At 42.4% G+C, this 27,945-nt stretch overlaps 1 protein-coding gene across 3 annotated transcripts; it reads right to left on the reverse strand.

Moving 5' to 3' along the window:
* Positions 1 to 27,801, reverse strand: LOC6624715 (serine-rich adhesin for platelets). 3 transcript variants are annotated; one of them, XM_015175401.3, is made up of 5 exons: positions 27,262 to 27,801; positions 4,025 to 8,701; positions 2,694 to 3,471; positions 1,212 to 2,628; positions 1 to 824 (listed from the first exon to the last, which is right to left on the reverse strand). In XM_015175401.3, exons 2-4 carry the CDS (start codon positions 8,129 to 8,131, stop codon positions 1,223 to 1,225), a joined length of 6,291 nt encoding a protein of 2,096 aa, XP_015030887.1. In that variant the 5' UTR covers positions 8,132 to 8,701; positions 27,262 to 27,801; the 3' UTR covers positions 1 to 824; positions 1,212 to 1,222. The 3 variants fall into 3 exon arrangements, with proteins under 3 accessions (XP_015030887.1, XP_070064726.1, XP_002046643.2); XM_070208625.1 differs by lacking the exon at positions 27,262 to 27,801 and adding an exon at positions 18,446 to 18,580; XM_002046607.4 differs by lacking the exon at positions 27,262 to 27,801 and adding an exon at positions 16,992 to 17,159.
* Between the last annotated feature and the right edge of the window lie 144 nt (positions 27,802 to 27,945).

A 27,945-nucleotide genomic window follows, 5' to 3' on the forward strand; every position in this document is an offset into this window, starting at 1 on the left:
TATATATATATATATAACTTTTAATAAATACACACATTTATTAAACTTGCACTCCATTATCAATACATCAATGTCGATTCGCTTACAAAATACATCTTTGTTTCCTTTTTTTTTTTCTATATATATATAGATATATATATAGATTTAAAATGAATAAATTAAAAAAAATGTTCTTGGTGCGCGCCCGATTACGTTTAAATATTCAAATAAAGAACAGTATAAAAAATTGCATGGCTTAAAGTATTTACGAGTAGGAGGGTTAGAGAGAGGGTATCAATTTTTAACAATAGGTTTATAAGCCGCAGCGCAGAGACTACTTAAATGCAGCTGGCAAAGCACATAAATATATATATATATTTGTATAGTATTCTTTCTATATAGTTTATACGAGTACTCGAAGCACACAGATTGCAGCGTAAGAGGAAGAACCAAATAAAAAGCAAGCGCACATTAAATAATATCACCAAATTTTCTTTCATCTTTTTGACATTGCTTTGACTCTACCGGGCATACAATTCTTTACTATAAGTATTTAAATATGTTTAATATTTTTTCTTTTGTGGGGGTTGGAGGGGGAGGGCTTTGTTTAACGACAATAAGTTTATGTTGTAATTGTGTATATAACTGCTATAATTTTAGTGGGTGCATCTTTTTGCTTTGTAGTAACATGTTTGTTTTTTCTTTATTATTTCTTCGCTTCTCTCTATTGATTATTGATTTATTGTTAATGGTTTCCTGTGCCTGCAACTACATGCTATTATTGACTAGAGTTGCCTTATGGGACGTGTACGGGTTGTTTCGCTCGGCTCATATTTGATATGGACCTGTGAATGCAGAGAATACTTGAAAATAATGCTGCTTGCAATTCATAAAATCATAACAAGACTAACTGAAGGCGGCTCCTACTTGCAACATCATGGCAAAGTTAACATGAGCTTTTATATATCGTTTTCTCATATTCATGTTAGCTGTGCATGTGCATTGCAAAAACTGCACTGCGTTTATTAAACAGTCTGGCCACTATTGCACCTGAACTGTCAAATTATGGACGTGGCGTTGCCCCATTTCGTGGAATTTGCCATTAATGTTGCAATGAAGATGGAGCACATAACATGATTTTACATTAATTACACAGCAATTGTGTGTATATTTATCAAAATTGTGCCATTTTCAGTTAAAAGCAGTCAAAGGAGTTTCATCGACCCTCTCACCGTTCGTATATTTACTCCACAATCTGCAGTTCGGGGACATTTAAGTCCAAGTCGGCGCTGTCCTTGCAAAAGGTGCTGGAACGCTCCAGCTTGGACTCGACGCGCTGCCCATTGTTGCCGCTCTCCAGCTGTGCATCGATGAGCAAATCCAGTTTCTGTTTAACCGCCTGGGCGGCCTTATAGCCGCCATTCATGACGCCGTTTGTGTTCGGCCTGTGACCAGGTGCTGCCGGTGCCGCATAGCCGTTGGTCGCAGTTGTCGTGGTCTTGCGCAGCTGCAGCGTATTGGGACGTCGTGTGGGTATATTGGAGGGCAGACTGTTGCGCAAATTGTGCTGTTGCAGCATGCTGCTGACGGCGGAATGTGAGGAAGAGCGCAGCGGTCCGGCCGAGGCGCGCAATTGCGTTTCACCAGAGCTGAGCTGTTGCTGCTGCTGTTGTTGTTGTTGTTGCTGCTGTTGTTGCTGTAGCTTGTTCTTCTCGGCGCGCTTGGCGAGTATCTCGCGCGACTTGGCGGATAGGAAGCTGTGCCGGCCCTTGGCTGGCGCTTCACCGCCAGCCGGCACCGATATGGAACGCTGCTTGAACAGTTCCCGCGTGGATAAAGTGCTGCTGACCGAGGACAGCCGACTGGTGGCCGATTTGGTGGTGTGCACTGAACTGGGACTGGAACCATTTGAGGCGCCCGTTGCGGCCGCATTGTGCTGCTGCTTGAGCTGGCGCGTCGACTTGTTGGCCAACGTTGTGCCGCGCTGTATGCCCCTCAGTGGAGCCGACTGCTTGGCTGCTGCGCCTCCTCCATGTCCGTTGAGCTGCTGCACACGCGCCAGCTTGGAGCTGCTCGACAGCGATTCGTGTGAGATCGTTTTATTGGTTATGACCGAGCTCTTCATGCTCTCCGCCAGCGAGTCCACATTCAGATCGGACGAGTAGCGTTCACGTGAGCCGCTCTTGGCTAAACTGTCCGTGGACAAGTTGCTCGACTTGTTGCCCAGCCGTGTGCCATTGGCCGCACGGCGTATTGCCGCCGGACTGGAGTTGCGTGAACTGTCGCTGGAGGAGATGTGCAGATTCTTGGCCTGCGCCTTGCGTGCTGCTGGTATATTGGAGCTGGTGGCGCTGCGTATAGGACCCTTTGTGCTGTTCCCTGCACTTACTGCGCGCGGCTTTCTCGGCTCCAGGTAGCGTGCACGCACCTCACCCATGCGCACAGGCGCCGCAGATTTGGCCACTGTGTGGCTGCTGCTGGCACTGTTGGAGGCTGCGGCCTGCTCGGGCTTCCTCTGTGCCACGGGCGGCGCCTCGGACTGTGTGCGTCGATGCGTGCTGAGGCTGTGCCGTTCGCTTGCCGTTTGGGAGCTAGCACGCTGCGTCGCCTGCGGCACATAGGCGCGCGAGTTGGACTTGAGCAATTTACCTGTAATCAAAAGTTGCCATTAGAAGAGGACATCATTTGGGGTATATATATGCTTTAATACTCACTGTTGCCCTCGCGCAGATCGTGATTGCCTTGGGCCTGCACACCGCGCTCCGTGGTCTGGACATGGACCGCATCGTGGTTGGTCTGCGTGGCCTTGTACAGCTGCGTCTCCTGCGCCTGGGCGCGCTTCGTTTGCGCCTGTATGGCCAGCTTGATCTGCACCAGATCCTGGCTGCGTGTGCTGCCGCCAAATGAGAAGGCCTTGCTCACCGGTTTGCCATTGTTGCGCTTGAGATCGAGCGGCTCGGTGAGCCGAGCCATTGTCTGGATTTTCTTGCGCAGCTCCAGATCCATGCGCTGCCAGGCTGTCACACGCATCGCACGTGAGCATTGCCTAATCAGGCACTGTTCCACGGCATATACCAAGGCGCTGACCAGGCGTATGTACTCGGGCTGCCAGTCCAGCTGCTCCTCCTGCAGACCCTGCAGCTCCTTGGCCAGTTCACCCAGATTGACCGGCATCTGGATGAGCTTCGCCTGCAGCACTGTGTTCAGCCGCGTCACGCGCTGGTAGCTGCGGCACGCCTGCTCCGGCGTCAGTGCAGCCGCCGTCTGCAACAGCAGCGTCTCGAGTCGTGGAATGTGGCGACTGCGATCGTGTCCGAGCGAAAGGAACGAATCGCTGGCTATCAGGCTGGCAAAATGATCACCCACATAGCCATAGGCGGCGTCCAGTATGTCGCGCACCAGCTGCTCACAGATATGACCCCAGCGATAGGCCGACAGCTGCGCCAGCAGATGATCACAATCGAGCACCGTGTCCAGCACCGTCTCGGAGGTCTGAGCGCAGAATGTGTGTGTGTGTGTGTGTGTGTGTGTGGAAGAAGAGATCATTAGCTTCAACATGCTCAAATATCCGTGCACACATAGAAACTGGGATATACTTATAGACTTGGCCGGAATAGGAAGAGTTTTCTATAACACAACTTTGATCTATTGTTGCCAAGGAGGATATATCAGGGATCCCTATCCGTTCTGGTGAATTATTATTAATGCACTGCTGCAAAAGAAACTCGAACATATTTTGCACAGAAATATTCAGGCGGGGAGACGAACTGGACTATATATTGATTCAGCTGTTGATGCTTTAAGTAATCAACATGTCTTGAAATAATCATAACACACTTTAAAAGGAAGGGTATACAAAGGGGACTTAGAGTTAATATTTATTGAATTTGGGGAATAAAGGGGAAGCTATCAATAAAATGGCGGCATATTTATAAACGACAGACAAACGGACATGTCTTTATCGAGTTATGCTATGAGATTAATCAAGATTTGTGCCTCAATTAAAATACACCCCGCATAGTTACTGATTATGATTGGGACTTACCAAATAGGCAACAATCTGTTGACGGCAACGTCCGAGTATGTCCGACGGCAGCTGGGCAAATTGTCGTGTGGGCCACACTCTCAGATAGTGGCGACATGTCCAGCGCAAGCACTTGCGATAGAGATCGTCGAGCGCATGATTCAGTGCGACGGGCAGCACCTGCAGGATGCCATCGATGCAGCCGGAGCAGGGCTTGTGGAAGTTGTGGCAGTAGTTGGTTTTCAAAGCATGCGAAGTCACCTCCTTGAGCCCCTCCAGGCCCAGCAGATCGGCCAGCGCGGCCAGCTCCATTAGGCTGATGCCATCCGGCGGATGCGAGGCGCCCGAATAGATGTGACAGAGGGCAAAGTGCACCGCCGCATAAGAGTAGCCCTGCAGCGAGACGACGCTCTGGGCGCCGTGACCCGCCAGCATGGCGGCAAAGTACTGACACCGACTGCGCAGGATGCACTTGTGGGCGCGTATGCGACGTCCGTGCACCTCCACCAGCATATCGGTGGCGATTTCCTGCAAAAACATCTTAAGCAGATCCTCGCCCAAACGCCGCGGCTGGCGACAGCTCATGGAAGACTCGTCCATGCCGGAACGACTGAAACTGGAAGCCAAACTGGAGTCGCCACTCAAATCCGCCTGAATATAATCCAACTGCGGCTGGGCATTATCCAGGGGCATGTCGCCGGGCAGCGAATTGGAGAACTCCTTGCTGAAGTTGGGAAACAGACGCGACAAGCTGCGCAAATTGTCCACCGAGCTGGCAAATTGTTGGATATTATTGCTATTATTGCCGCCGCCGGTGGAACGGGTCATGGCCCACGAATGCGGCCGCGCTGTGGCACGTTGCTGTTCATCCCGATAGAAACGTTGGCTGGCGCTGCGCTGGTTGCCGGCACTCTTGCTCATTGCATCCGGCGATTGCAGCTCGTGCTTGTTGACGACCGGCGGTTTGTCCATGTCGGAGAGCTTTACAAAACTGGCCGGCTGATCCGAATGCTCGTTGACCGTCTCCAGCAGCTGTTTCTGCTTCTCAATGGTTGCGTGCAGGGTTTCCATGGTGTGGCCATTGCTCAGTTGAGTTGGCGGCTGCTTTTTGGGCGATGCCGTCTCCTTGGCCTCGATAATGGTCTCCATGATGGATGTGCGATTCGAGCTGCTGCTTAGCTGCAGCGGCGGGGCCACCTGCTGCTGTAGCTGCACCTCGCGCAGGGCCAGCTGCTCGTCCTGCTGAAAGGTGAGATCATCCGTGTCCGTATTGGATGCCGGCGACATGTCCTTAGAGAGCACACCCTCCGTCAGCCCGGAGGCCATGCTGCTGCTCTTGTCGTACGTCTCATTCAGCTGGGCATCGCGACGTCGCTTCTTCAAGCGTGCCGCCTGCTGCTCCTCATCGGAGCAGCTGCTCAAGGCGCCGCCGCTATACTCATCATAGGGCGACAGGGAACTGTCCACCGAAAGCGAGCTGGCCTTCGATATAATGGGCAGCTTGTCGATGATGCTCATCAGCCCGGCGCCCGACTGATCTCCGCCATTTGCATTCAAGCTGATGGAGCGCTTGTAATCCCCCGTGGCGGGCGCCTGCTCCTTGCTGTTGTTGCTGCCCCAGCTGTGCCGCTTGCCGGGCTCCTGCTGGCGCGACATGCGACGCAACGCAGCGACTGTCAGCGGCGGCTGTTGTTGCTCCAAATTGCAGCGATAATCCAAGGATTTACTCTCCTCTTTCGGCTGCTGCTGCTGCTGGGTGCCGCTCTTGGCCATTAGGGTTTCAGTGGAGCTGGCGCTGGACTTCATCAGCTCCTCGCCGCGACGCTGCGCCACGCTCAACGAGCTGGACAGACGCTGTGCCAAATTAAAGGGTTCCTTGCGTCCATTTGTGGCGCGCTGTTGCTTCGGCGACTCGCCAAAGTCTATGAACATGCTGAATATGTTCTTCTTGTCCGACTGCTGCTCGGCAGTCGCCTGCTTCTCCAGCTTCTGCTCCTGCTCTTTAGCCTGACATTCGCTCTGCGAGAGATTCACAAAGAAATTGGCCGCCTTGGGTGCTGTATACGATTTGCTTAAGGGCGTCTGCAGCTGTTGCTGCTCCTGCTGCACCTTGGGCTTCCGGTCCATGTCGTCCAGTGACACATAGAACCCGCAGCCGCTCTTGTGCGAGCTATTCGAATCGGAGCGTTCACGGAAACGTGCCGGCTGCCCCGTCGCCTCCAGACTGGATGTGGAGCTGCTGCTCTTGCGCCGCTCCGGCCGGCAATCGTTCATGTCCACCACCCAGGAGGCGATGCCGGGCAGAGGCTTGCGCAACGGCTGGCCCGTCTTGACGCGCAGCTCCACGCCTTCCACATCGGCATCCTCATCCGCCTGCTGTCCATGCTCCACATCAGCATCATCATCATCATCATCATCTTGTGGACGCGTGGCGGCAAAGTCCAGCGAAACAAAGCCGCCCGAGACAATGGGACAGGCATCCGTGCGGCGCTTCAAACTGGGACTATCGCACTGCTTCTGCCGGAAATCCTCAATGGACGCACCGCCAGAGACAATGGGATTCGCCTCGTCAAACTTGGAGCGCTTCGGCGTGCGCGGCAGCGGCAGCGGCGAGTCCGTGGCATCGCTGCAATAGGCGCCCGAGTCGCGATGATGCGACAGCGAAGAGCTCAACGTGTAATCTCTGTGTATGGAGCTATTGTTGCTGCTCGAAACAGGCTCCAGCACGTGCACCATCGAATTGTGCGGCGTGTCCGTCGGTGGCGGCAGCTGCTTTTGCGAGAGATGCTGATGCTGCTGCTGCTGCTGCTGTGGCAGCTGCGACTGCTGTCTGTTGCCCTGCTCGGACCAGACCAGACTGTGCGCCGGGCTGCTCGACGAGTAGTCCGTTGTATAGCTGAGATCGTGCCCATGATGATGTGGCGTAAACTTGGGACTGCTGCCCAGCGGATGCACGCTAAACTGTTGTGCATTATGCTGGAAGCTATAGGGCACCGCGACCGGCGCAGCGCGACGTCGGCGAACGCTCAGCGAGGAGTCGGAGGAGTCTGCATCGGCGGCCAGGGAGACACTGCTAGCCTCGGTGGCGTCTGTGGCGCCGCTGCTGGCCGGCAGCTGTTGTTCCCGCTTCCACAATTTCTCCTCATCGGACAGATTGTTGGTGGCGCTATTGGAGTCCGGATGCGGCTCATCATCCTCCGGTTCCACGTCGGAGCTGCAGTTGGATTGGCTGGTGCGCGGCGGCGCCTTGCATTTGGCAAATGCCTTATGAAACTGCTCCAGTTCCAGCTCCGCCTCGGGCTTGGCCTGGGCGCCATCCTGCCCATCCAAGCTGGGACACCAGAGCACGTCCTCCTCATCGCGCAGCGTGGAGGCGTCTATGAAACAGGCGCTATTCTGCGAGCTGCTCAGCGGCTGTTCCCGCTTCTCAAACTCACGCATCAGGCAGCTGGCGCTGATGCCCTCCTCCGGCTGGGTCGGTGGCGGCGGTGCCGTTGGCTGCGTCGCCGTCGCAATTGTTGCTGTCGGATACACAGACTCCCAGGAGCCCGTCTCTGTGGACACTGTTGAGGTTTCCATGCATACGATTTCCTCGTTTTGGCGCTGCTTTTCCTCCTTCGACGGCGGTTTCAGTTTGCTGTCGTAGCTTTTGTTGTCCCTGCCGCTGCTGCTGCCGCCGGCAACAGCTGCCACCAGGACAGCTGCGGCGGCGCCGTTGCACTCCGGACTGGACACTGGCGAGAAGGTATCACGCTCCTCCTCGCCCACATCTAGTTCACAGGTTTTGGTTGATCCGCTGCCCGAATGCGAACCACGTTGACTTGGACAAGCAACGGCAACAGCAGCTGCGGCGACGGCTGCGGCTGTGCGCAAATCCTCGCTGTATTGCGGCGCCGATGAGGATGAGGATGAGCTGCTGCTGTCTGTGGCCACGGAGGGGCTACTGATGTTGCTGTTGTTGTGGCTGCTGCTGCTGCTGCTGTTCGTTAGATTCGAGTAGTGCGAGTGATTGGGTGAGCCAATTGTTGCCTCCACCTGTTGGTCCAATGACCTGGCAACTGCTGCTACGTTTATTGCTGTTGCTGCTCCTGCTGATGGTGGTTGCTCTGCTGGATGCGCTGCGTCCATTGTTTGCTCGAGAGCGATTTGTATGGGCTTGCACAAGAGGGGAAAGGCGGGCGCGTTGCTGGCGCGGCTGCTCAACTCATCGACGCTGCTCCCGGGCGCTGCTCGAATGCCAAGTGAGCGCTAAAGTGACTGTCAAGTGAGCGCTAAAGTGACTGTCAAGTGGGTCTGGCAGTTGTTGTTGCTATTTCACTTCTTCTTGTTGTTGTTGTTGTATTGCCGCATGCTGCATGGCCGTCTGGCGTGGGCCCCGACTAGTCCGCTGCAAATTGTATCTCACAGATACGCAAAGTATCTTTCGCGCTGCGAAAGTATCTTTCAGCTACCAAAATAGCTCAAGCGAAATTGATACCAAGACGGGGGCTAATGATGCACTGCCTCCTGCCGCCTGCTGTCTGCGCCCTGTTTCGTTTCGTTTTCGTTTGTCTTATCTTCTCTTCTGCTCTTCTCTTCTCTCGTCTCTTTTCACTACTTGTCTGCCTAAAGTTCAAGCGGCGTCTCGGCTGTTGCTGTTGCTGCTGATTTATTGCCAATTGTGCCAATTGTTGCACTTGTTTTTGTTGTACAATTAAACTGCAAACAGAAAAAGTGAAACAAATACAAATTGTTAAAACCCAACTACAAAATGCGCAAGTATTCAGTTTATGTACTTTATAAATAAACTGCAATTGTTTAGTGCATATCAATTATTTTATTTTTTTTTTTTTTTTTTGCATTCTCTGATAAAAGTTATAAAAACTTTATTTATTTAAAGTCACAAAGCTTTGAGTCAACAGCAGGAAATAAATAAAAATACTTTAATAACAAAAAAAAGTAATCATTTTCTGAGTCAACCCTCAAATTGTGAGCACTTAAGACAATGTTAGCTAAGTCTTAACAAGTTGGTTTTTGATATTAACAAGAATTCTCATAAAGGTCATATATGATATGTAGTTCACTAAAATAATCTATTAAATGTTTCTTCAGTCAGAAAAACTCTTTTGAGCTCGATCAGCTGCGCAATTGTTCTCACTTTAAGACAGTTAAGATCTTAATTGAACCTAAATGAAAGCTTAAACCAACTACATAAATGCTTGAAGTAAGTAAGGTAGTTCCTGGTCAAGTTTATGACGGAAGTTAAGACGTTCTTCTCTGAAATAGGTCCAAATCAGTCTTAAGTTCTTAAGTCAAGTTAAATGAAATCTTAAAACAACCATTTTAGTACTTGAAATAAGTTTTGTAGTTCTTGTTCAAGTTTTTGACTGAAGTTCGAAGAAGTTATGCTTTCAGTATTAACTTTAAATAAGTCTAAGTCAGTCTTAAATTAAGATTTAATGCACTTAAAGTAAGAAAGTAAAGATTTAAGAAGAAAGTAGAGTTTTAAGAAGAATTTTTCTGTTAAGGACAAACTAACAGAAGATCTAAATAAATCTCCGACATTTCGACAAAATCTCAAGTTTAATCAGAGCAAAAACGATTCAATTTAAGAACTGCTTCAAAATTAAGTACATGGTAAAATAAACCAAACAACAAATTGTCAATGTCGCATATAGTATAAACAATTTATAATCTTGTTTCTTTAAATAAGTACAATAAACTGAATTAAAGATGCGAATACTCGATTAAACGCTGCATTCGACGTTAAAAAACTTAATTAATTTCTGATAATACTTATAATAAAAGGTAATAATCAGATATACATGAAATGCCAATTTTAATGCGCCAAACTGAGAAAAACGCACGTGAAATATGACAAATTATTTCTCGGTTTTGTTCGGAGATATTCATTTTAAGATCTGGACAATCAGACTTGAAAGCTTTCCATATAAAACTGGAAGTTAATGTTAAATCGTTTTTTGCACATTTGTTCCTGCTCTACCGCAATGCATTTTCCCTGGAAACGAGTACGATGCACATGAAGTCCACTTGGAGTCCACTTGCAGTGCACTCGCATTATATGCAATCGGAATACGCTTTGGGAACGACTTGACGTCAATGCGACGCACCCAAAACCCAAGCCCGACTCATCATTAGACCCAACTCTGCGCCCCGTCCCTCTCCGCCAGACAAACTGTGTAACCACAACAATAACAAAAGGCCATTGATAACTTGACCCTCTCGGTGAAGCTTGATGTGGCGACAGTTTCCCGTTGCTTCCTTTATCGCTATCCCCCCCACCCCATGGGCAAACATCTAGAATTTCAATTTCAATTTGTTATCTCGGAAGTGCAAGTGCATGGAAATTTAAGCAGCTCATTTGTTATTTAATATGCGGGCAAAAGAAAATACTTATATATGGAAATGAGTTGCGCGGCGCAAGCATTAAATTTGTCACCTAAAAGCATTTGCTTTTCCACTTGTTTACAGAGGGGAGCGCGGCGCCCCGAGGCATACCTTGAATGTTTTTTTTTTTTTTTTTTGCAAGCTTATTGATGTAAACAAAAGTCTGGAATATTATATACACAACAGCTACAACTATATACCTTACACACACAGAGACATAATATAAATATTTACGCGCAGTTCACTGAAATTTGAATAAGGAAAGCTACTCGAAGACAATTTAATGTATGGAATGTCTGGCATTTAACTGCGCTTAGTTAAACAGAACTTAATCCGGTCAATGAATACAGTTTTTCTTTGCTTATTAACTCTTACAGGGGTTATTCTCACTATATCACGAATTGTGTAACGCTTGGCGGTAAACATCTCAGACAGCATGAGGTATATATATAAATATATTCTTGATCAGCTTAAACTGGGGAATGGATATAGCCAAGTCTTTTTGTCAGTTCCTATGCAAAAACTTTACTTTGATTTCCTTTGCTGTTGCAGAAAATACATTTGAGGTTCGAACCACTATATCAAAAAGTAGTCATGGGATTCGATCGATCAAAAATTAAGTTCTTATGTAGAACAAATTATTATATTTCATGATATCTTGATCAAGATTGACATTTGCGCATATTAAAGATATTACTATATTGTGTATGCCATGGGAAATGTTGATCTGTGACTATATAGGATATATGTACATGAATTACGATCAAAAATAATGTTGCCAGATTTGGATTCCAAATTGATCTAGAGTCTAAACCATAAAGAAATATACAAAACTTGTAAAAATCGGATAAGTTTTGACCGAGTTATGGGTGTGGGAAATTTCGACCTATTTCTGTCTATGTACGATATTTGGGGATATCATTTGAGCAATCGGAATTTGACTCAATCGGACTAATATTATTGCACCTTAAGGAACCTTCCTTCGGAATAAAGCTGGCGTGGCACTTCCCAAGGGTATACAATCTTCGGCTCTGTTCTTTCCGTTCTTTCTCCAATATTAATTATATTATGTATATGGATTTATTCTCTGGCTTCATTTGCATACAAAGGCGCGACTTTGACTTATGGGCAAATCACGGCAAAGCGTTAAACATGAAAATTAATACGTTCCACATAAAGGAATTTATTTATTTATTTATTTATTAATGGTCGACAAAACGAGTGTCTTCCTCATTATTCAAAAGGTTGTACAATATAAGTATATTCTAATAGCCTAGTTAAAGGATACAATTTTCTAAATAGCATCACCGACCGATGGAGGTGTTTTATTTGCCAGTCCGGCCAGCTGTGCCCCTTTTCACAGCTAATTTTGTCAGTGACGCTATTAGAGCCTACATCTAAGCAGAAGGTTGTAAGTAGGAAAAAAGTGATCTCAAGTGAAATTAAAAATAATCTTAATTTGCTAAATTAATAAAGAAAATACAATAAATAGGAAAAAAGAAAGTAAGAAAATTGTTAATAAAGTAAAGCAATGTAAGTTAGATAAAGAGTGTTAAGTGGATAGGACAAAGAGAAAATTATTGGGAAATCACCGACACGGTGGGGGAAAATTTTTCAGCCTGTCCGGCTAGCTATGCCCCTGCTCATAGCTGGGAATGGTCAGCGACTTCCCGAAGGTATCCTGAAAGCAACGATTTTATTAGGGGTAGAGACAGTTCGGTAGAGAAAACGTGATGCAAACTATTATAATTTTTACATAGCACGCGAAAAGAATTGTGCATAGCGTAATCAGTTGTGCACGTAGATAGTAATAAGGGGCGATAATTTCTGGTTGGTCTAGCCGGAACAGAGAATTGAAGACGCCCTAGCAGAAAAGGAGAATCAATGTCGCCAATAATCAACTTATGTAGAAGGACAACACCGAGAATTGTCCTACGGTTGATTAACGACGGAAGGTTGAGAAGAAGCAGTCTGCTGGAGTAGGACGGCAACCGAAGATTAGGGTCCCAATTTAAACCTCGTAAGGCAATCTAAAGAGTTAAACATGCAAATCGTGTGCACGCGGCAATAAAGCTACAACTTCTTATAGAAATATATCAAGAAGTAAACTAAAATATTAGTTTAATAAAAAAAATTAATTAAACAAAAGTCGAGCTGAGTAGAGGAAATTAAGGTTTGTTCAACCCATAAAACTAGACAAAACTCAAACTGAAAACTGAAAAAAAAGGTCGCAAATTGCAAGAAACAACAACTACAACAAAAATAACAACAAATAGATAAACGGACAGCAATTATGTAATTTATGACTTATTGCACGATATGCATGTTGAGAGAACAGCAAAGTCAACAAGATACCAGCTCCATAATCAGCAGCAGACAAAATATATATATATATATATATAAAAAAGGAAACATAAAAAACAAATTCATTTGTAACTCGATAATTGCGCACGTTCGGTCAGAAAAATACAAAAAAAAAAAAAAAAAACAACTGATTTACTCGCATCGTCGATTTGTTTAGCATATTTTTTTTTTCTTATTAATTTTTGCAGTTGCAGTTAGTTTTATAGAACCGCACGAACTGCCGAACCGGCCATATAAAGCATATGACAGAATTTTTCAATAGTTGCCATTTGAACAGCAAATTCTTAATTACAACGCAATAAAAAAAAGTATAATAAATTTAATGTTCGCAGCGAGTCGTGCCTAAAAGTCAAATGGAAATTGTGGTTTTCATAGAACATTTTTTTCTCCCAACAAGTGTTATATTTTAGTGCACTGCAAGTATTTCGAGTTATAATTCTGTTATACTGAACTGACATAACTAGCACGTTGCTGCGCCTAGTCAAGTGTTATATTTATGTGAATTGATTGAAAGGATTTTTGGGTCATGTTTCTCTTCAGACTTTGCTTGAGTGTTAAGTTCTTAACTCAAAACAATCAATTCCAAGTGTTATATTTATGTGAACTGTGGGATTGGAAGTTATATTTCTTCTTAACATTTCTCTTATTAGGGTTCAATTGTTGAGATCTTTATTCAAGACAATTAATGCCAAATGCTACATTATAAATTCATGTAAGTACAATTTTTTCACAAGTTGTTAACTAAAGACAATTAATAAAACTTAAAAATTGTGCAAAAATTGCAAAAAGTGTGTAATATTCACGCCTTCTTTTAAGAATTATATCAACAGTAACAACTCGAAATGACAACTTTCCTAATGTATTTTTTGTACACTCCTGAGTCTTTACGATCTACAAGCCTCACGATAAATTTTAACACGCACATCTCTAGCTAGGCACGCCCCAAGGGGCAATTTGTACAGCAATTTGTGTGTGTTGTTTGTGTGTGTTTCGTTGTTTAGGCGTCGTTTCAAGTTGTCGCCGTTGTCAGAGGAGAAACCGGAGGCGGGACCGGCCCGAGCCGGAGGAGCAACAAAACGGAGACAGCAACTCGCGAATACTTTGACAATTTTGCAAACTCATCGCACGACGCGCGTTTTTTTTTTTTTTTTTTACTTCTTCTATATATAAATACGGAGCTCCATTGTTGATCATTATTATTACAATGTGTACACATATAAAATATCAGCTTTTATCTATCCACCTATCGACTGGCAACAATGTAGCCCCATTTATAAACACATATCGTTTTGTCACTTCTCTTTCTATCTATATATGCACAAGTATTTCTTTATCTGTATAAACCATTCCCGGTTTGCCCCATTCATTCGACTGGCTTTTTTTTGTTTCTTTTTCCAACTTTAGATCCACACAGATTGTTGAAATTTTGACATTCAGCGCACGTTGCGATTGTCTTTAATTTGATAAATATTTCAGCAATAATTAGAATCAAAGATATTTTGTATACACTACCAGAGGGTATTAAAGCTTTGCGATGACTTGAGTCATGTATTGAGGAGGACTTTTCAGGAACATGCCTGTAATATTGCAAGCTAATCGAGGGATTAGCTGAAAGAGTTAAGTTACCCAACAGATCGGATGTTATATTGTTTCTCCTTGTTCTTAACTTAACTTAGATATTTTAAAGCTTTTCACATATGAGGAACAGCAGAATATGGGCCTACTCTTATATATATATTGCTGACACGGACAATTTTGGCCTTTCTCATAAGAAAACTTGTTTGTTTCGCAAAACTTCTTGACCAAAGTCTATATAATAAAGCTTTTATAGGAACAATAGTTCGGTTATTCACTCTTCCAGAAATATGTGATGAATTATAGAAATATATTGCACAAATATGTTTTCTAGTGTATTTGATCAAACGACAAGCCGCAAGATAAATGTTCCCCTAACGACTAGCCACAAGATAAATATTGCCCTGACGACAAGCCACAAGATAAGTGTTCCTCTATGTTTTCTGTTCAAAATTAACTACAATTCTCAAATTAACTTTCGATTACAATTAAATCTGATTCGTATACCCGCGAGCAGAGTATTTGATGTGTTTTGACAGTAAGCTAGAGTTCTCCTCACGGCCCCCTCACTTCCTTATGTGAGATATTGTTTACTTGGCTTTGAGCGACACACACACACACACACACATATATATATATTTACAATATTCAATCTTACACAATCTGAATTTACATGTTTAGATTGTGTTGTTGCTGTTGTTGTTGATAGTCTTTGTCATCGATTTTGTAGTCTCGTCAACTTGTTACGCCCATATTTGGCAGCAAAAATTCAAATCTTACGTCTCTTTGATTGTTTTTATCGATTGTGTATATAATCTTGGTTCTGTTCAGTCGTATTTCTATTTTTTACTCGCTGTCTGGCCAGAGGCTTGTTCTAAGCGATGGGGCATTACTCATTCCCCACACGACCTTTGTTTAATAACGCATCTATATACATAGTATATAACCATACACATGTTTATATATGCATATTGTATATATTTATAGTATTCATATATCCAAATGAGTTTCTTTTATGAATTATTAGCTTGTTAGCTCTGAAAAGCGCTTGAAATATTCTTTCAATGAGCGTAAAAGCGGGAAAATTTTTTATTACTTTTAATCAAATGCTGTGCAACAATCCAGAAATTGTGTTTTTTTACGAGCTCTTTAAGTTTGCAGCTTTTAATAAATTTATGACAAGGTGGCAACACTGAAATTCTGCATTGCAATTATTAAACAGCTGGCTAAAGTGCCTGCTAAATTAGCTAACAAGTAGCTCCCTTTCGTCTAACAAATTATTTAAGTGCTAGTTAAAGTTGACGATAAAAATGTAAAACAAGTTTGGCCTTTTTTTTTTTTTCAAAACATCCCGCAAACCCTAATTGTAAATATTTAACAGCTGCTGTTGTGTTGGACAAAGTGGCTGTTAAACTTGTTTAATATAAACTTGGCCTGTTTTTATATAAAAGTTCATATATCCATAGTCTCAATACATTACGTTAAGCAAGTTCCTTAAAATGACAGCACATACATAAACAAGTAAGTTGTCAGGTAGTTTATCTGTAGATTAGATTTAAAGTGCAATTGATTTGATTTCTGACAATCATCATATGCCAAAACTGCAGACGTTTTATGAGCCAAACACCTTGCCAAAAAAGAAAATATATAAAGTGCCAAAGAGTCTCAATAAATTTGATGGCTTTCGTGCTGGCGGCGAGAGCCAAAACTAGAATTTCACTTTCGTCGTGCGGGGCTGTGGCCCAGAAACCAAGAAACCAATTGAGGCGTCAACTGACTGGCCAACTATGTGGCAAGTGGATAATGTTGTGGGTAATGTGGGTCTTCATTTGGTTGGTTGCAACACACAACGGTAAACTGAAAAGCGCTTACGAGGTCAGTAATGGGCCCTGATTTGAACAAACAGTTGGCGGTTGGGGCTTTAAGGACCTTGTGGCACGCCAGGGTGCACGGATTAAGATCTCGCATGTGAGTTTAGAATTTGGAAAACAAATATCGACAGCTAAAACTGAGGTATCAACACTTTATGAAGACAAGACCAAACAAGAGCCAACTGACCCTGGACAGCGGCTGCCAAGCGGCAATAACAAGAGCCCAAAACGTGCTGGGTAATAAATCAAAAATAATAAAATCATTTTTCTTTTTTTGCCGCTTAACATTAACTGCAAACTTGCCAGCTCAACGCAATCAGACGGAACAAGACCGCATTATAATTAAATAAAAATTTATGAATACGACGAATACGAATACGAATACGAATCATATCTGAATGTAAGACTTGCACCCTATGCAATGCAATGAATCGCTTATTAACGCGACTTGGCCCCTGACATTGACTTTAACATGACCTTTATCAAGCGACATGAAGATGAAACTTACAAAGGGGAAGCTGCTCTTGAAGTTAAATATAAACAATTGCAAACGATGGGAACACATTTTGTTGTGTTGTAATTCACAATTACAATAAAAATTAAGCGTATTTTTCTTAAACGAGAGTTGATACTAAAGTTGTAAAACTAAGGCTCTGTCAAAGCTAATGTCAAAACATCTGTGCGGTTAAAGTCAGTTCATTATTAAATATACATATTGCTGAAGACTTATTATAACAGATACTTAACCTTCTTCGCATAAATTAATTATAAGGAATTAAACTTGAAATCACCTTAGCTCAGAATGCGTTGTCTATGTTTGTTTAACACAGCTGTCAAGTCTATTAGTTAAATTTGCTACACATGCAAATCATTAATCATTTTATACAATAAATTCTTTATTTGGCAAAAATCTCACAGTAGTTAAATTAGCATTGAATTTGCGAAATAATCAACTTGAACTGGTTTAAAGCGGGCAAAGATCACAAAATGCACAAATTATCGATTGCAAAACTCGAGCTGTGACATAATATTATTTATAATAGTGTTATGGCACTTGAAATATATAAATAAGTTGTTTGAATGTATGTTAAATACAAATGTGCGACACGATTTACAAGCCAGCGCTAAAAAGCTAACCGCCAGTTAACCCTCGCTGTTAAATTGAAGATTTGTTTGTGGAATCTAGCGTGGGGCACATTTGTAACTCAATCAGGCGTCAAAATGTGGAGGCCCTTGACGTCAAATGAGACGCAGCGTTTGAAGCCAACTGTTAAAACAAAGTTTAAGCACCAGTGTTGTCAACTTAGCTATTTTAGAGCTAAATGAATGCTATTTCCGAGGAATTGTAGATAATTGAGCTATTTTGAAGCTATATTTGAACAGAATTAACAGCCCTATGAATGGCTTATTTGTGCTTAAAAAACTAATACTGATCTGTTTAGTTTTTGTTGTTTAATATTGTATTTAACCACTTTCTTGTAGCAGCAGTTGGCAACACTGGTTTCAAGCCAACTGGAAAAACACACCTAAAGCCCTTTAAGAGCTAGATAATGTTGTTTTCAGCGGCATTTTAAACTGGTTTGGCTATTTTTAGCTTTCTTTGGCTAGAACAAAGAGCCCTGTGAATGGGCTCAGAAAGCTAATACAGTCTCTTTTAGTTGTTGTTGTTTAACATGGGATCAGGCTACTTTCTTGTAGCGGCAGTTGGCAACACTGGTTGGTTTCAAGCCAACTGTAAAAACACAGCTTAAGCACAGCTGCGTGCTGTGTGTGTGTGTGTGTGTGTGTGTGTGTGTGTATCGCATGTGGATTGTATTCGCATTTATTTGTTTTTTATTGTGTTTTATTGCTTTTCAGTTACCAGCTGGAATTTGTTCACACACATTTCTATGAATATTTTAAATACATGTGCTGCCCACGCTTCAATAATTACACAGCATTTATTTATTTTTTTTCTGCTACCATTTTTTGCATTCATTACAAAATTTATTAGCATGTCTTTGTTATGTTTTATTTCAATTGTTTGGCCATATAAAGTTGTTGCGGAAGTTTATAAAGTATTGTCGAGGGCTTTTAGATTTAATTGAATTTTCGTTGAATTATAGACAGAACAATAATAACAAACTATTTGCGCTGATTAAAAACTACAACTAAAACAATAACAAAAACTCAAACATTAATCTAGTTGGCTGTGTTTCGATTTCGGCGAAATTTTCTACAAACTAAAATCAAATTAGAAACTAACAATCAAAAAGTGAACCAACAAAGCGTGGCACAAATCAGCAACAAGATTATTTATTAAACACGACGTTATTTTCAAACAATCGACTACCGATAGACGCGATCCGACGATGCGTCAACAACCGCGCGAGCGCAAAGCTAAAAACTCACTAAGCTCGACGCGTCGTCAACAGCAGCAGCAGAGCTCACACGACGGCAGCAGCAGCAGCAGCAGCCTGTGTGTGTGAGTGAGAGAGCACAATGACATACAGCCTGCTGCTGACTGAATGTGAGAGAGCGCTGATGGGAGCAAGTGCATTGCTTTGGAGAGTGGGCTGTGTCTGCCCTGTGTGCATGTGTGTGTGTGTGTGATTACCGGCGTGTGAAACTTTATGCAAATTAGCCTGTATTTGTATATGCGGAAAATAAAAGTTTATGTCAGTTTCTTTGACAATAAAAACAAAACAAAAAAACTGCTGATACGGTACAATGAGTGTGTGATACGACCAAGCTAAATTTTTAAACGGCCTAACACAGCAGCCGCTGCACGGACGAGAACCTGCCTCAATTTGTTTCTGTGTTGATATTTTCTGTGTGTTTGTTAAAAAGTTCAATGCACGTTGATTACACAACAAAACCAAAAACAACAACAACAACAGCGAAGACAATAAGAACAACAATTTTGCGCTTTTATTACAAACATAAACGTTTTTATGTATTTTTTTTCCACACAATTGTTGCTTGATGCTTTTGGTACGTGCTATTCAGCTTTGCGTTTTGATCATTAAAATGCCCAAAATTAACACTTAAATTAAATTAGTTACGTAAACCGTTGGGTGGCCAAATGTTAAGTTTCGCCTCTCATCAAAGCAGCGTCGACATCTGCTGATGTCATCAACCAATCGCGATTGCTGCAGCGCAGAGTGCAGAAAAATATGCGTCGACTCTTTTTCGGCACAGTGTCAAGTTTGACAGGCCAACAAAGAAGAAGAAGAAGAGGTGGAAGAAGAAGATGCAGAAAAAAAGAAATTTTGCTTGCCAATAAAAATGAAATTCTGTTTTGATATGCAAATTCAGCAGCGCCTGAGAGGAGACACTCTTGCAAAAATTATACGTATGCATGTATTTTTATTTGTTTTCTTTTTAGAAACGAAAACGAAATATTTATGGCCTCGAGGCGACAAAGTCAAAAAGCAAGTAAAACAAAAACAAAGAAGACGGCGAAAAAAAAATGCACTCAGCTGCGGCGGCGGCGACTGCGGCTGTTCCTTTGCTGGGGCTGCATTAAAATTTTAATGTCAGGTTTGACGACAAATGAGATGTGCGCCAAGGCAAAAAAGAAAAAAAAAAAAGGCAGACGACGCCGAGTTGCAGCTTCTCTGCGTCTGTGCGTGCCAAGAAAAAATATTTGGTCTACATTCAGGCATGAAAAGTGCGTCGTGCGTGCATTTATTTTTTCTCTTCGATCAAAATGCAGTAAATGTCTATCAAATAATTATACACTCCCCTATTCTACACTCTCCCCATGTGTGTGTGTGTTTGTCTGTGTTGGACAATGTTCAAGGTCAGCGCACGATTGTGATCGCTTTCGCAGCTTTTGGCAAAGCACAAAAAAGAAGCCAAAGCAAAAGATTAATTAAAAGCAATACACACAAGTGTGAGCGAGCGAGACAGACAGACATAGATAGATAGCCAAAATATTGAGTGCTGTATAAAACACGAATTTGGACAGCGTCAATACAAAACGAAACTGTAATATAAATCAACGTCAAAGTTCGACTTGGTAAATACCCTTTAAAGCAAAATAAACGAGATTAAAAAAAAACACAAATATATTAATATACGAACTATATAGATATTTCAAAAATATCTGTTAGTTTGTCGTTGATGTGAGCTTTAAAGAAAAGTAAATTGAAAGTGTTCAAGTTTCTCACATACCCGTTGCTTTTAGGGTAAACAAAAAAATAATTTACTGTTTAAACAGCAGGCCACAAAAAACCAAAGTAATTATTATAAATAATTATTAGAGCGCAGTGGCAGTTATACATACATACAAACATGGCAACAAAACTTTACGCTGAAAAAGCTCTTGTTGTTGTGCATACAACAGTTTTTCGAAATATTCCTCTATCTGTTGCTGCTGCTGCTGCTGCTGTTGTTGTTGTTGTTGTTGTTGTTGTTGTTGTGACTTCTGCGAGAGCATAGAGCAGTGTTTGGCAGCGCGTTTTAAGCACATTCGATAGATAGGCCGGCAATCGACCCCCTGTCCGCTCCCGAACGTTCGCTGGCTCTAACTTTCCATATGTATTGTAAATTTCCATTGTTTATGATTAAAGTTATGGCGTTTGCTTTTGTTCCGCTTTTTTTGTGTGTGTGTGTGTGTGTGTGTGTGAATGTTAGTGTATGCAGCACCTTAGATGCAAAGTGCGCAGATAAGCCGCAAAGGCAAAAGTAAAGCTCATTAAGCGTTGCTCTCTTTCTATTCTGTGCGGAGCTGGGGTCGGGCTTTATTATGCTCAGCTGCCCTGTAAATGGGTTTAAAATGTAGGGTATAGTACAATTTCGGAATTGTATGTAACAGACAGAATCTTTGCATTTTGCACAACAGCTTACAGGGTAAGTTTGATGCTGATGCTCACAAGGAAGCGAGCAACTGACAGTGGGCGTGGCAGACGCATTTGCATATGAAAAACAATATAAAAAACGAACGTTGTTTGCTCATTTGTTAATCTTTGCCTTTTTATGCGCCACCATTATTCAACACTGAATGCTCAGGTACCGTTACGTACAGACATACACACATACATACATACATACACACATAAATCCAACAGCTAATGCTAACCAACTCTTGCGGTTGTCTGGCCGTCTGAGTCTGCCCGTCGTTACCGTTGTTGTTGTTTTTTGTGTATTATTTGTTGTCTCTGTTGTTGCTAGGCAAATGTGCAAAATGTTAATAAACTTGTATTGCGCAAAACAATGCGACTACATTTATTATAATTGCGCAAATGTTGTTTGATATGCTTTTCAAATGATTTGCCCAGGTTTCTTTTGATTTTTCTTTGCACAAACGAAAGTCGCCATAATGAGTGTGTGTGTGTGTGTGTGCGTGTGCATCGATAAATTTGTATGCATACACACATCGATTATTATTAATACGATAATTGCATGAAGTTGGCTGCGCTAAGACAGTCACAGCAACCCACACGCTAGGCAAATTACATTAAATGAATAATTACATGACAACAATTAAACAAATGCGCCAAGTACACAGAAAAGGCAGCACAAAGAACAAGCGCATACGCCCACACACAGTGACGACATCAATAACAGTTCTAATGGACGCCCAAAAAACAACCAGAGAGCAGAGCAGGAGCGGAGAGAAGAGCAGAGCAGGAGCGGAGAGAAGAGCAGCCCAAGGCACAGCGCGCAAAGCATAAGCCACGTACACACACACACACACACACACACACACGTTAATAAAGCATAATGGAAGAAGAGAGGTTGACGAACTCGCGAGCGTCGTCTCACTGTCCAATTTTGATTGCCTACTAGTTGTAGACTTTTTAATTCGCTGTTATTGCGGCTGGCAAAGCTTTCAATTTGGCTCAGTTAAACGAAGCGTTGAATTGAAAGCGAGCGGCCGGCCGACTCCAAAAGGCCGCCTTCATGTCCATATAATTTGCTAATCACATTTGGCAAATTATGTTGTAAGCCGCACAATTGTACAATCAAAATGATGTGCGACGCGACAGATTAGAGACACGTATCAAAACAAGTTGACAAATTTGCCAAAGCATGAGCAAATACATATATTAAAAGCGAGCGGGAAAGAAAGTCACGAGCGAGCGAGACGCACAGAACACATGCGAAGAGAGGAAATGAGGCGAGAAAATTCGCGTGAATCATATGCAAAGTGGCACAGAAAAAATAAAATGAAGAAAACTTAATACCCCGCCGTTAGTAGGCCGGGCCAATGCCAGCACACGCCCCACAGCGCCAACAACAACAACAGCAAAAATTTAGCCATAAACAATTAATCTTGATTCGTTCGGGTTGGCGGGAGGAGGGGAGCTTACGCAGCAACGAGATACCAATAGGTAAATGACCAAAGAGTCATCGTCGTGCCGCCGCCACAAATGGATTAATTGAGTGACCTTTTTTTTTTCCTTTTTGATGGGCGACACCATTTTTTTTTTTTTGATTTTTGATTTTTGTTTTGTTTTGAGTATATTGCCATTTTAAGTGATTTATAAACAACATGTAAACTTGCTGTATATCAAATGACGCTTAGTCAGCAGGTGGTATTCGATTTAGTCATTATTTATTTGCATATTAATATTAATAATATTAGAATGTTGATCAACAATGCAGCAGCAATCGCCGCAAATGGCAGAAAAATAAGGTACAGCTACGGTTAATTGAACTGTTCCCATTAATTCACAAGCAACGGATTTAGTTCAGCTCTCTTCCATTGTCTCCCTCTCTCACTTCCCCTTTAACTGTTCCTTTTCATTCACAAGCAAAGGACTTAGTTCAGCTCTCACTCTCTTTGTCTGCATCTCTCTCACCCTCCTCCCAATAAAGATTATAGTTACTCAAGAGCTAAAGGTAATTGAACTTCATTCATAAGGAAAGGATTTAGTTCAGCTCTCTCTTTGTCTCTCTCTCTCTCTCTCTTCCCCCCACGCCTCACTCTTTTAAGATTATTGTGAATCAAGATCTCAAGTTAATTGAACTGTTCCCATTAATTCACAAGCAAAGGACCTAGTTCAGCTCTCTTTCTCTCTCTTTCTAATCCCCCCCTTATGGCAGCGTCACTCTTTAGTTCTTTGCTTTCCAAGCGCTTCACAAATTCGTGCAGCCGAAAAAAATGGTTGAAGTGTAATTTTGCGATTCTTCATTGTTTTTTTTTCCGCATTACGCTAACACCCCGCCCCCCGGCAATCCACCAGCACGTAAAGCACCTCAATTGAGCATCAAAACTTTTTGTTGAATTTGCATAAATTTGCACGCGAGAAACACTTCAAAAGAAATCACATGCAAATTGAAAATTGATTTTCGTCAAAATCGCTGATTTTGGCATTGCGCAAAATTTAAAGCTGCTGAAGGTTATTTGGCAGCCATTGTTGTTGTTGTTGTTGTTGTTGTTGTTCTTGGCGGCGATTGCATCGTCTATTGATGTGCCTTTTTCATAGCCGCATAAATCATAGTTGATGTACATAAATTGATATTTAAAATATGTATGTACATATATTTTACTGTTATTTGTTGTATTTTGATTGGTATAATTGGTTTTTCTCGCTTGATTTATGTGCTGCTCCAAATTGCCGATAGAAATGATTGATGAGCTCTATTCTCTATTCCCCCCTGTCACTTTTACGAACTCAATTGAGTCCAATTGGGAATGGTGAATATGCATGTCGCGACACGTTGACAAACTGACCACAGTCAAGGACAAACGGGAGAGACTCACGCATAATAGCGCCCAAATATTTACAACTTGCACAAATTAGGCAAATGGCTAGAAGAATATGTGCCAGACATAAATCATGGCCATATAAAGCGTAACCTACGCATTCCACGCACAAAGCGTGCCCAAAAATAGCGCAATTTTTTTTTTTTAGCTGATTAGCATCAGTTGGCGATGTGTCGGTACGTGATGGGCGCTGAGTCGAGTCCAGGTGTGCCCAGGCTGCGTGACACTTTTGCCAAGCGGCCACACTGCCCAGATCAGGCATTCTGCTGCTTGCCGCTGTCTAATTGTTCACACCCGCCGCGTGGGCCACACCCAGCTGAAACTAATCTGAAAACAATTAAGGCGCGCGTGTGTGTGTGTGAGAGAGAGAGAGCGATAGAGAGAGAGAGAGAGAGGGAGTGAGCGCGCGGAAGAAGTGTATCATTTGCAGCGTGTACAACAATTTTCAAATTAATTTGCAATGTGTGCCGTTTAACTAATTAAGTTTTAAATGTGCGCAGACAGCGATATCCCAGAGTGATAAACTAATTAAAGATAATTAATTAGTAACGCGAAAGGGTAAACAATTTGTTGGCAAAGCGAATTTGTTGCATGAAGCAAGCAGCCAATAAATATAAATAAATTAAAATAATCAAATCAGCTGTGTCGCAAGTGGTAACAATTATTGTTTTGAATATGGCAGAATGACCTAAGCAATGGGCACGCCGCAACGAACTTCGAAAGCAAAAGGAACGCGAAGAGAGAATGCTGATAAGACAGAAAGAAAAAATTAAATCAACAGCAAGGCAAAGCGGCTGCAACGTATGTCCAAACGCATTTGGACTCACTTTCACACAAACAAACAAAAAGCAAATAAAAACAACAACAAACAGTTCGAAGACGAACAAACACACAGACAAAAGCTAATCGAACTCTCCCCATTACGCGCTCTCTCTTGCTGACTCTCTTAAATTCAATTGGAGATCAAAGTAAGGGCCGTTTTACTAGTGCAAGTTCTTTGAAGGCAACAACAAAACCTGACAGCTATGACAGTAAATACTACATTGTCTACACACATGCATACATACATATGTATCATACATACACGCACACATATCGATATATTGTGTACACACATACAATGCTCTCATATGCATGTTTGTGTACAATACACACCCACACATCTGTTTGGGTCGACGTAATCTTTTAATTCTACAGCTCAATATGCATATTTCATACTGATTAAACAAATTGCAAAAATATGTTTTGCATTTGTTGTTGGCGCAGTTATTTACGCATACATATGCATGCACACAAATGTATTTGAAGATATGAGTGTCAACTTAACGGTAAAAACATATGTCCAACTTATGACTGTTATTTTCTTTTGTCAAATGTCAGCTGTTAGCGCACTTGCCCTTTGGCAATCCATTCACACACACACACACACACACACACGTTCGGCAAGCTTGTGGAGAGTGTGGCACGCAATATGGCGTCATTTCTTTGGCAGCCACAGAAGCGCAGTTTACAATGGACGTGACAATTAAATAAGTGAACGACATTGTGCGAGCGAGAGCGAGATGGTGGACAAAAATTCTAGGTCAGCATTTAGCGATGGGACCGTGACTGCGATAATGTATCGCAAATGGAGAACAGTTTGTTGTTGGCTAGCTACCAAATACACATTATTCATATAATTATTGGTCAGTTTGCATCACATCTGGCAATGACTCACGCGATAAGTTTGCTCATCTCTAAATCACAGATAATGGACAATGCCTGCTTTTGCATGTTCGTCGATAAGTAAATAAATGCGTCTGACACTTTAAGCATGCGTGATAAGCGCCGCATGTAAACGATGTCGCAACAGAAAATATCGCATGCGATATAAATGCTGATCGATTGCCGGAAATTCGGCAGAAAAATGTTCAAATAAAGATATAAATAGCACAATTTTTCACACATGCTTTTCGCAGAACTTTGCTGTGGGCCAGCACTTTAATTGAAACAATCAACAAAATGTGATATCATATGCGAAAATTAAACGGTTGTTGCCGCTGGAAAACTCTTTAATTGCCGCGCTGCACTTTTCTATTTAACGGCGATAAGAATGCATTTCTAAGCTGACGCATGCGAAAGCCACTTGACTTTTGGCCAGCTGCTTAGCAGGGCCCACGCTTAATTCCATTGGACTGGCCAATCGTCATTTGTCATTCACGCAGCGTGTGAAAAAAAAAACAGTTGAAAACTGTTTAACTTGAATTCACTTAATTTGAAATGTGGCTAAAACGTCGCATGAGTCACACAATTTTTTTTTTTTTAATACTATTCACCAAATTCTTAGTTGTTGTTTTGCAGCTCGCTTTTTTTTTATCGTTTTTAATTTATTCACTAGTCATTGCGCTCTTGCGCGCTCTCTCTCTCTCTCTCTCGCACTTGGGCCTGCTCTCTAATGCCGCTACATCTGTCTGCCATATTGAAATTGGGTTAATAACATGTGTACACATTTAACTGTTTTTGTTAGGCTGAGTCTTGCTTTCGGCACTTTATTTTACGGCTCTATTGATTTTTCCTATTTGCACACAAGTGCATAAGGGAAATGCACGAAATGTTGCATGCGTACATACATATGCACACATAAATGTGTGCGTGTGTGTGCGAGTGTGTGTGTGAGGCTTTGCTGCAGCCGCCAAAAATACGTTGGGCATCGTTGGCGTTTTTACATTAAGCGGCTTATTTGTTTTATATGCGACTCACACACTCATACAAATACAACTCTGTGTATGCATGTGCATGTGTATGTGTATGCGATTCCTACCCCAATTACGCTGTGGGCTCCCACAGCCCACGCATTGCCCAACAGCTGCAGCGGCGCTGATTTATCGATTTTTCATTCTTAACGCAGATTTCAATTCGGCAATTATATAAAATGCGCACAAAACAAAAGGGCTGAGCGAATAATATAAACAAATGAAATTAGCATAGCATTAGGCCACGGACATCTAAAATTAGCGACATTAAAAATAATTTGGCAAACGCAAATAACTGTAACCACCTGCCTCAGCATAGCCAGCGAGAGGGGGCGAGATGCAAGATGCGCCACACTGTTTTGTTTTGTTCTTTTTTTCGCACAAGAACAAATCACACATATGTATAATTTCTTAGCTGCCCTTGAGAGTCTTATTTATCTATGTAGCTCTTCTACCTGCCTATGCACACACACATCCACACACACAAACACAGACGCAGAGGCGGCCGCCGCCTCTTTGACGACGCCAAAAACCCACACACACACACACGCGCAACTACATACATGCACATTTTTTTTACGGTAAGTATGCGCATGCATTTGTAAGTATGTATACTTGGCTTGTACTTACTTTTGGTTTTTGTTGTTTTTTCGCAAGAAATTCGCTTGAAATCGGCTTTCGGTTGTTTTAACCAAACTGGAGGAGGGGGTCCGTCTCTGGTTTTGGAAGTTGTCAGGGAAAATGTAACCTTGTCTGGTTATAAACTTGCCTTTTATTGTCACTTTTCACTTGCTATTGCTGTGCCCGTATAATTAAAAAGCGTTAAAACACGCGCACAAAACACTTTCATTTAACATTTTTTTGCCATAAAAATGTTTATTTTTCGCCCAGCAAAAAGGAAATACACCAACTCGGCATACATAACTGGTTTTCTTCTTTGGCACCTTGCTTTTCTTTTCTTATGCGTTTGTTTTTTTTTTTTTAGTTGCGTTCGCTTCTGCTGTCCTTTTTTTAATGATGCTTGAATATCTTACACCATCTGTTATACATGCACCGTTTTGTTTATAAAACTATTATAATCAGCCACTTGTATTAAAAAATCAAATTTTCTGAACAGCGAACAAAATTTTTCTCATTGCGCGTTCAACGCGCTCACTATTCTGTTAGCGGTGATAATCAGATTCTTGAGGTGGCCAAAAATTTGAAGTTGGTATCGATATCCCCAAGCTATACAGTTGATATATCGATATTTTATTCGATCTAAATGAAAAGTGGGGCCATACTGGCCATTTAAATATAGTTGCCAAAAATAAA

The sequence above is a fragment of the Drosophila virilis genome, chromosome 3 (genome assembly GCF_030788295.1).
Source record: "Drosophila virilis strain 15010-1051.87 chromosome 3, Dvir_AGI_RSII-ME, whole genome shotgun sequence".
Lineage (NCBI taxonomy): Eukaryota > Metazoa > Arthropoda > Insecta > Diptera > Drosophilidae > Drosophila > Drosophila virilis.

Coding starts and splice junctions, on each gene's coding strand:
- LOC6624715 (XM_015175401.3), bottom strand. CDS start 8,131: ATGGACGCAGCGCATCCAGCAGAGCAACCACCATCAGCAGGAGCAGCA. Junction 3,472..4,024: donor AACAGATTGTTGCCTATTTG/GTAAGTCCCAAT, acceptor TTCTGCGCTCAG/ACCTCCGAGACGGTGCTGGA. Junction 2,629..2,693: donor CGATCTGCGCGAGGGCAACA/GTGAGTATTAAA, acceptor TTTTGATTACAG/GTAAATTGCTCAAGTCCAAC.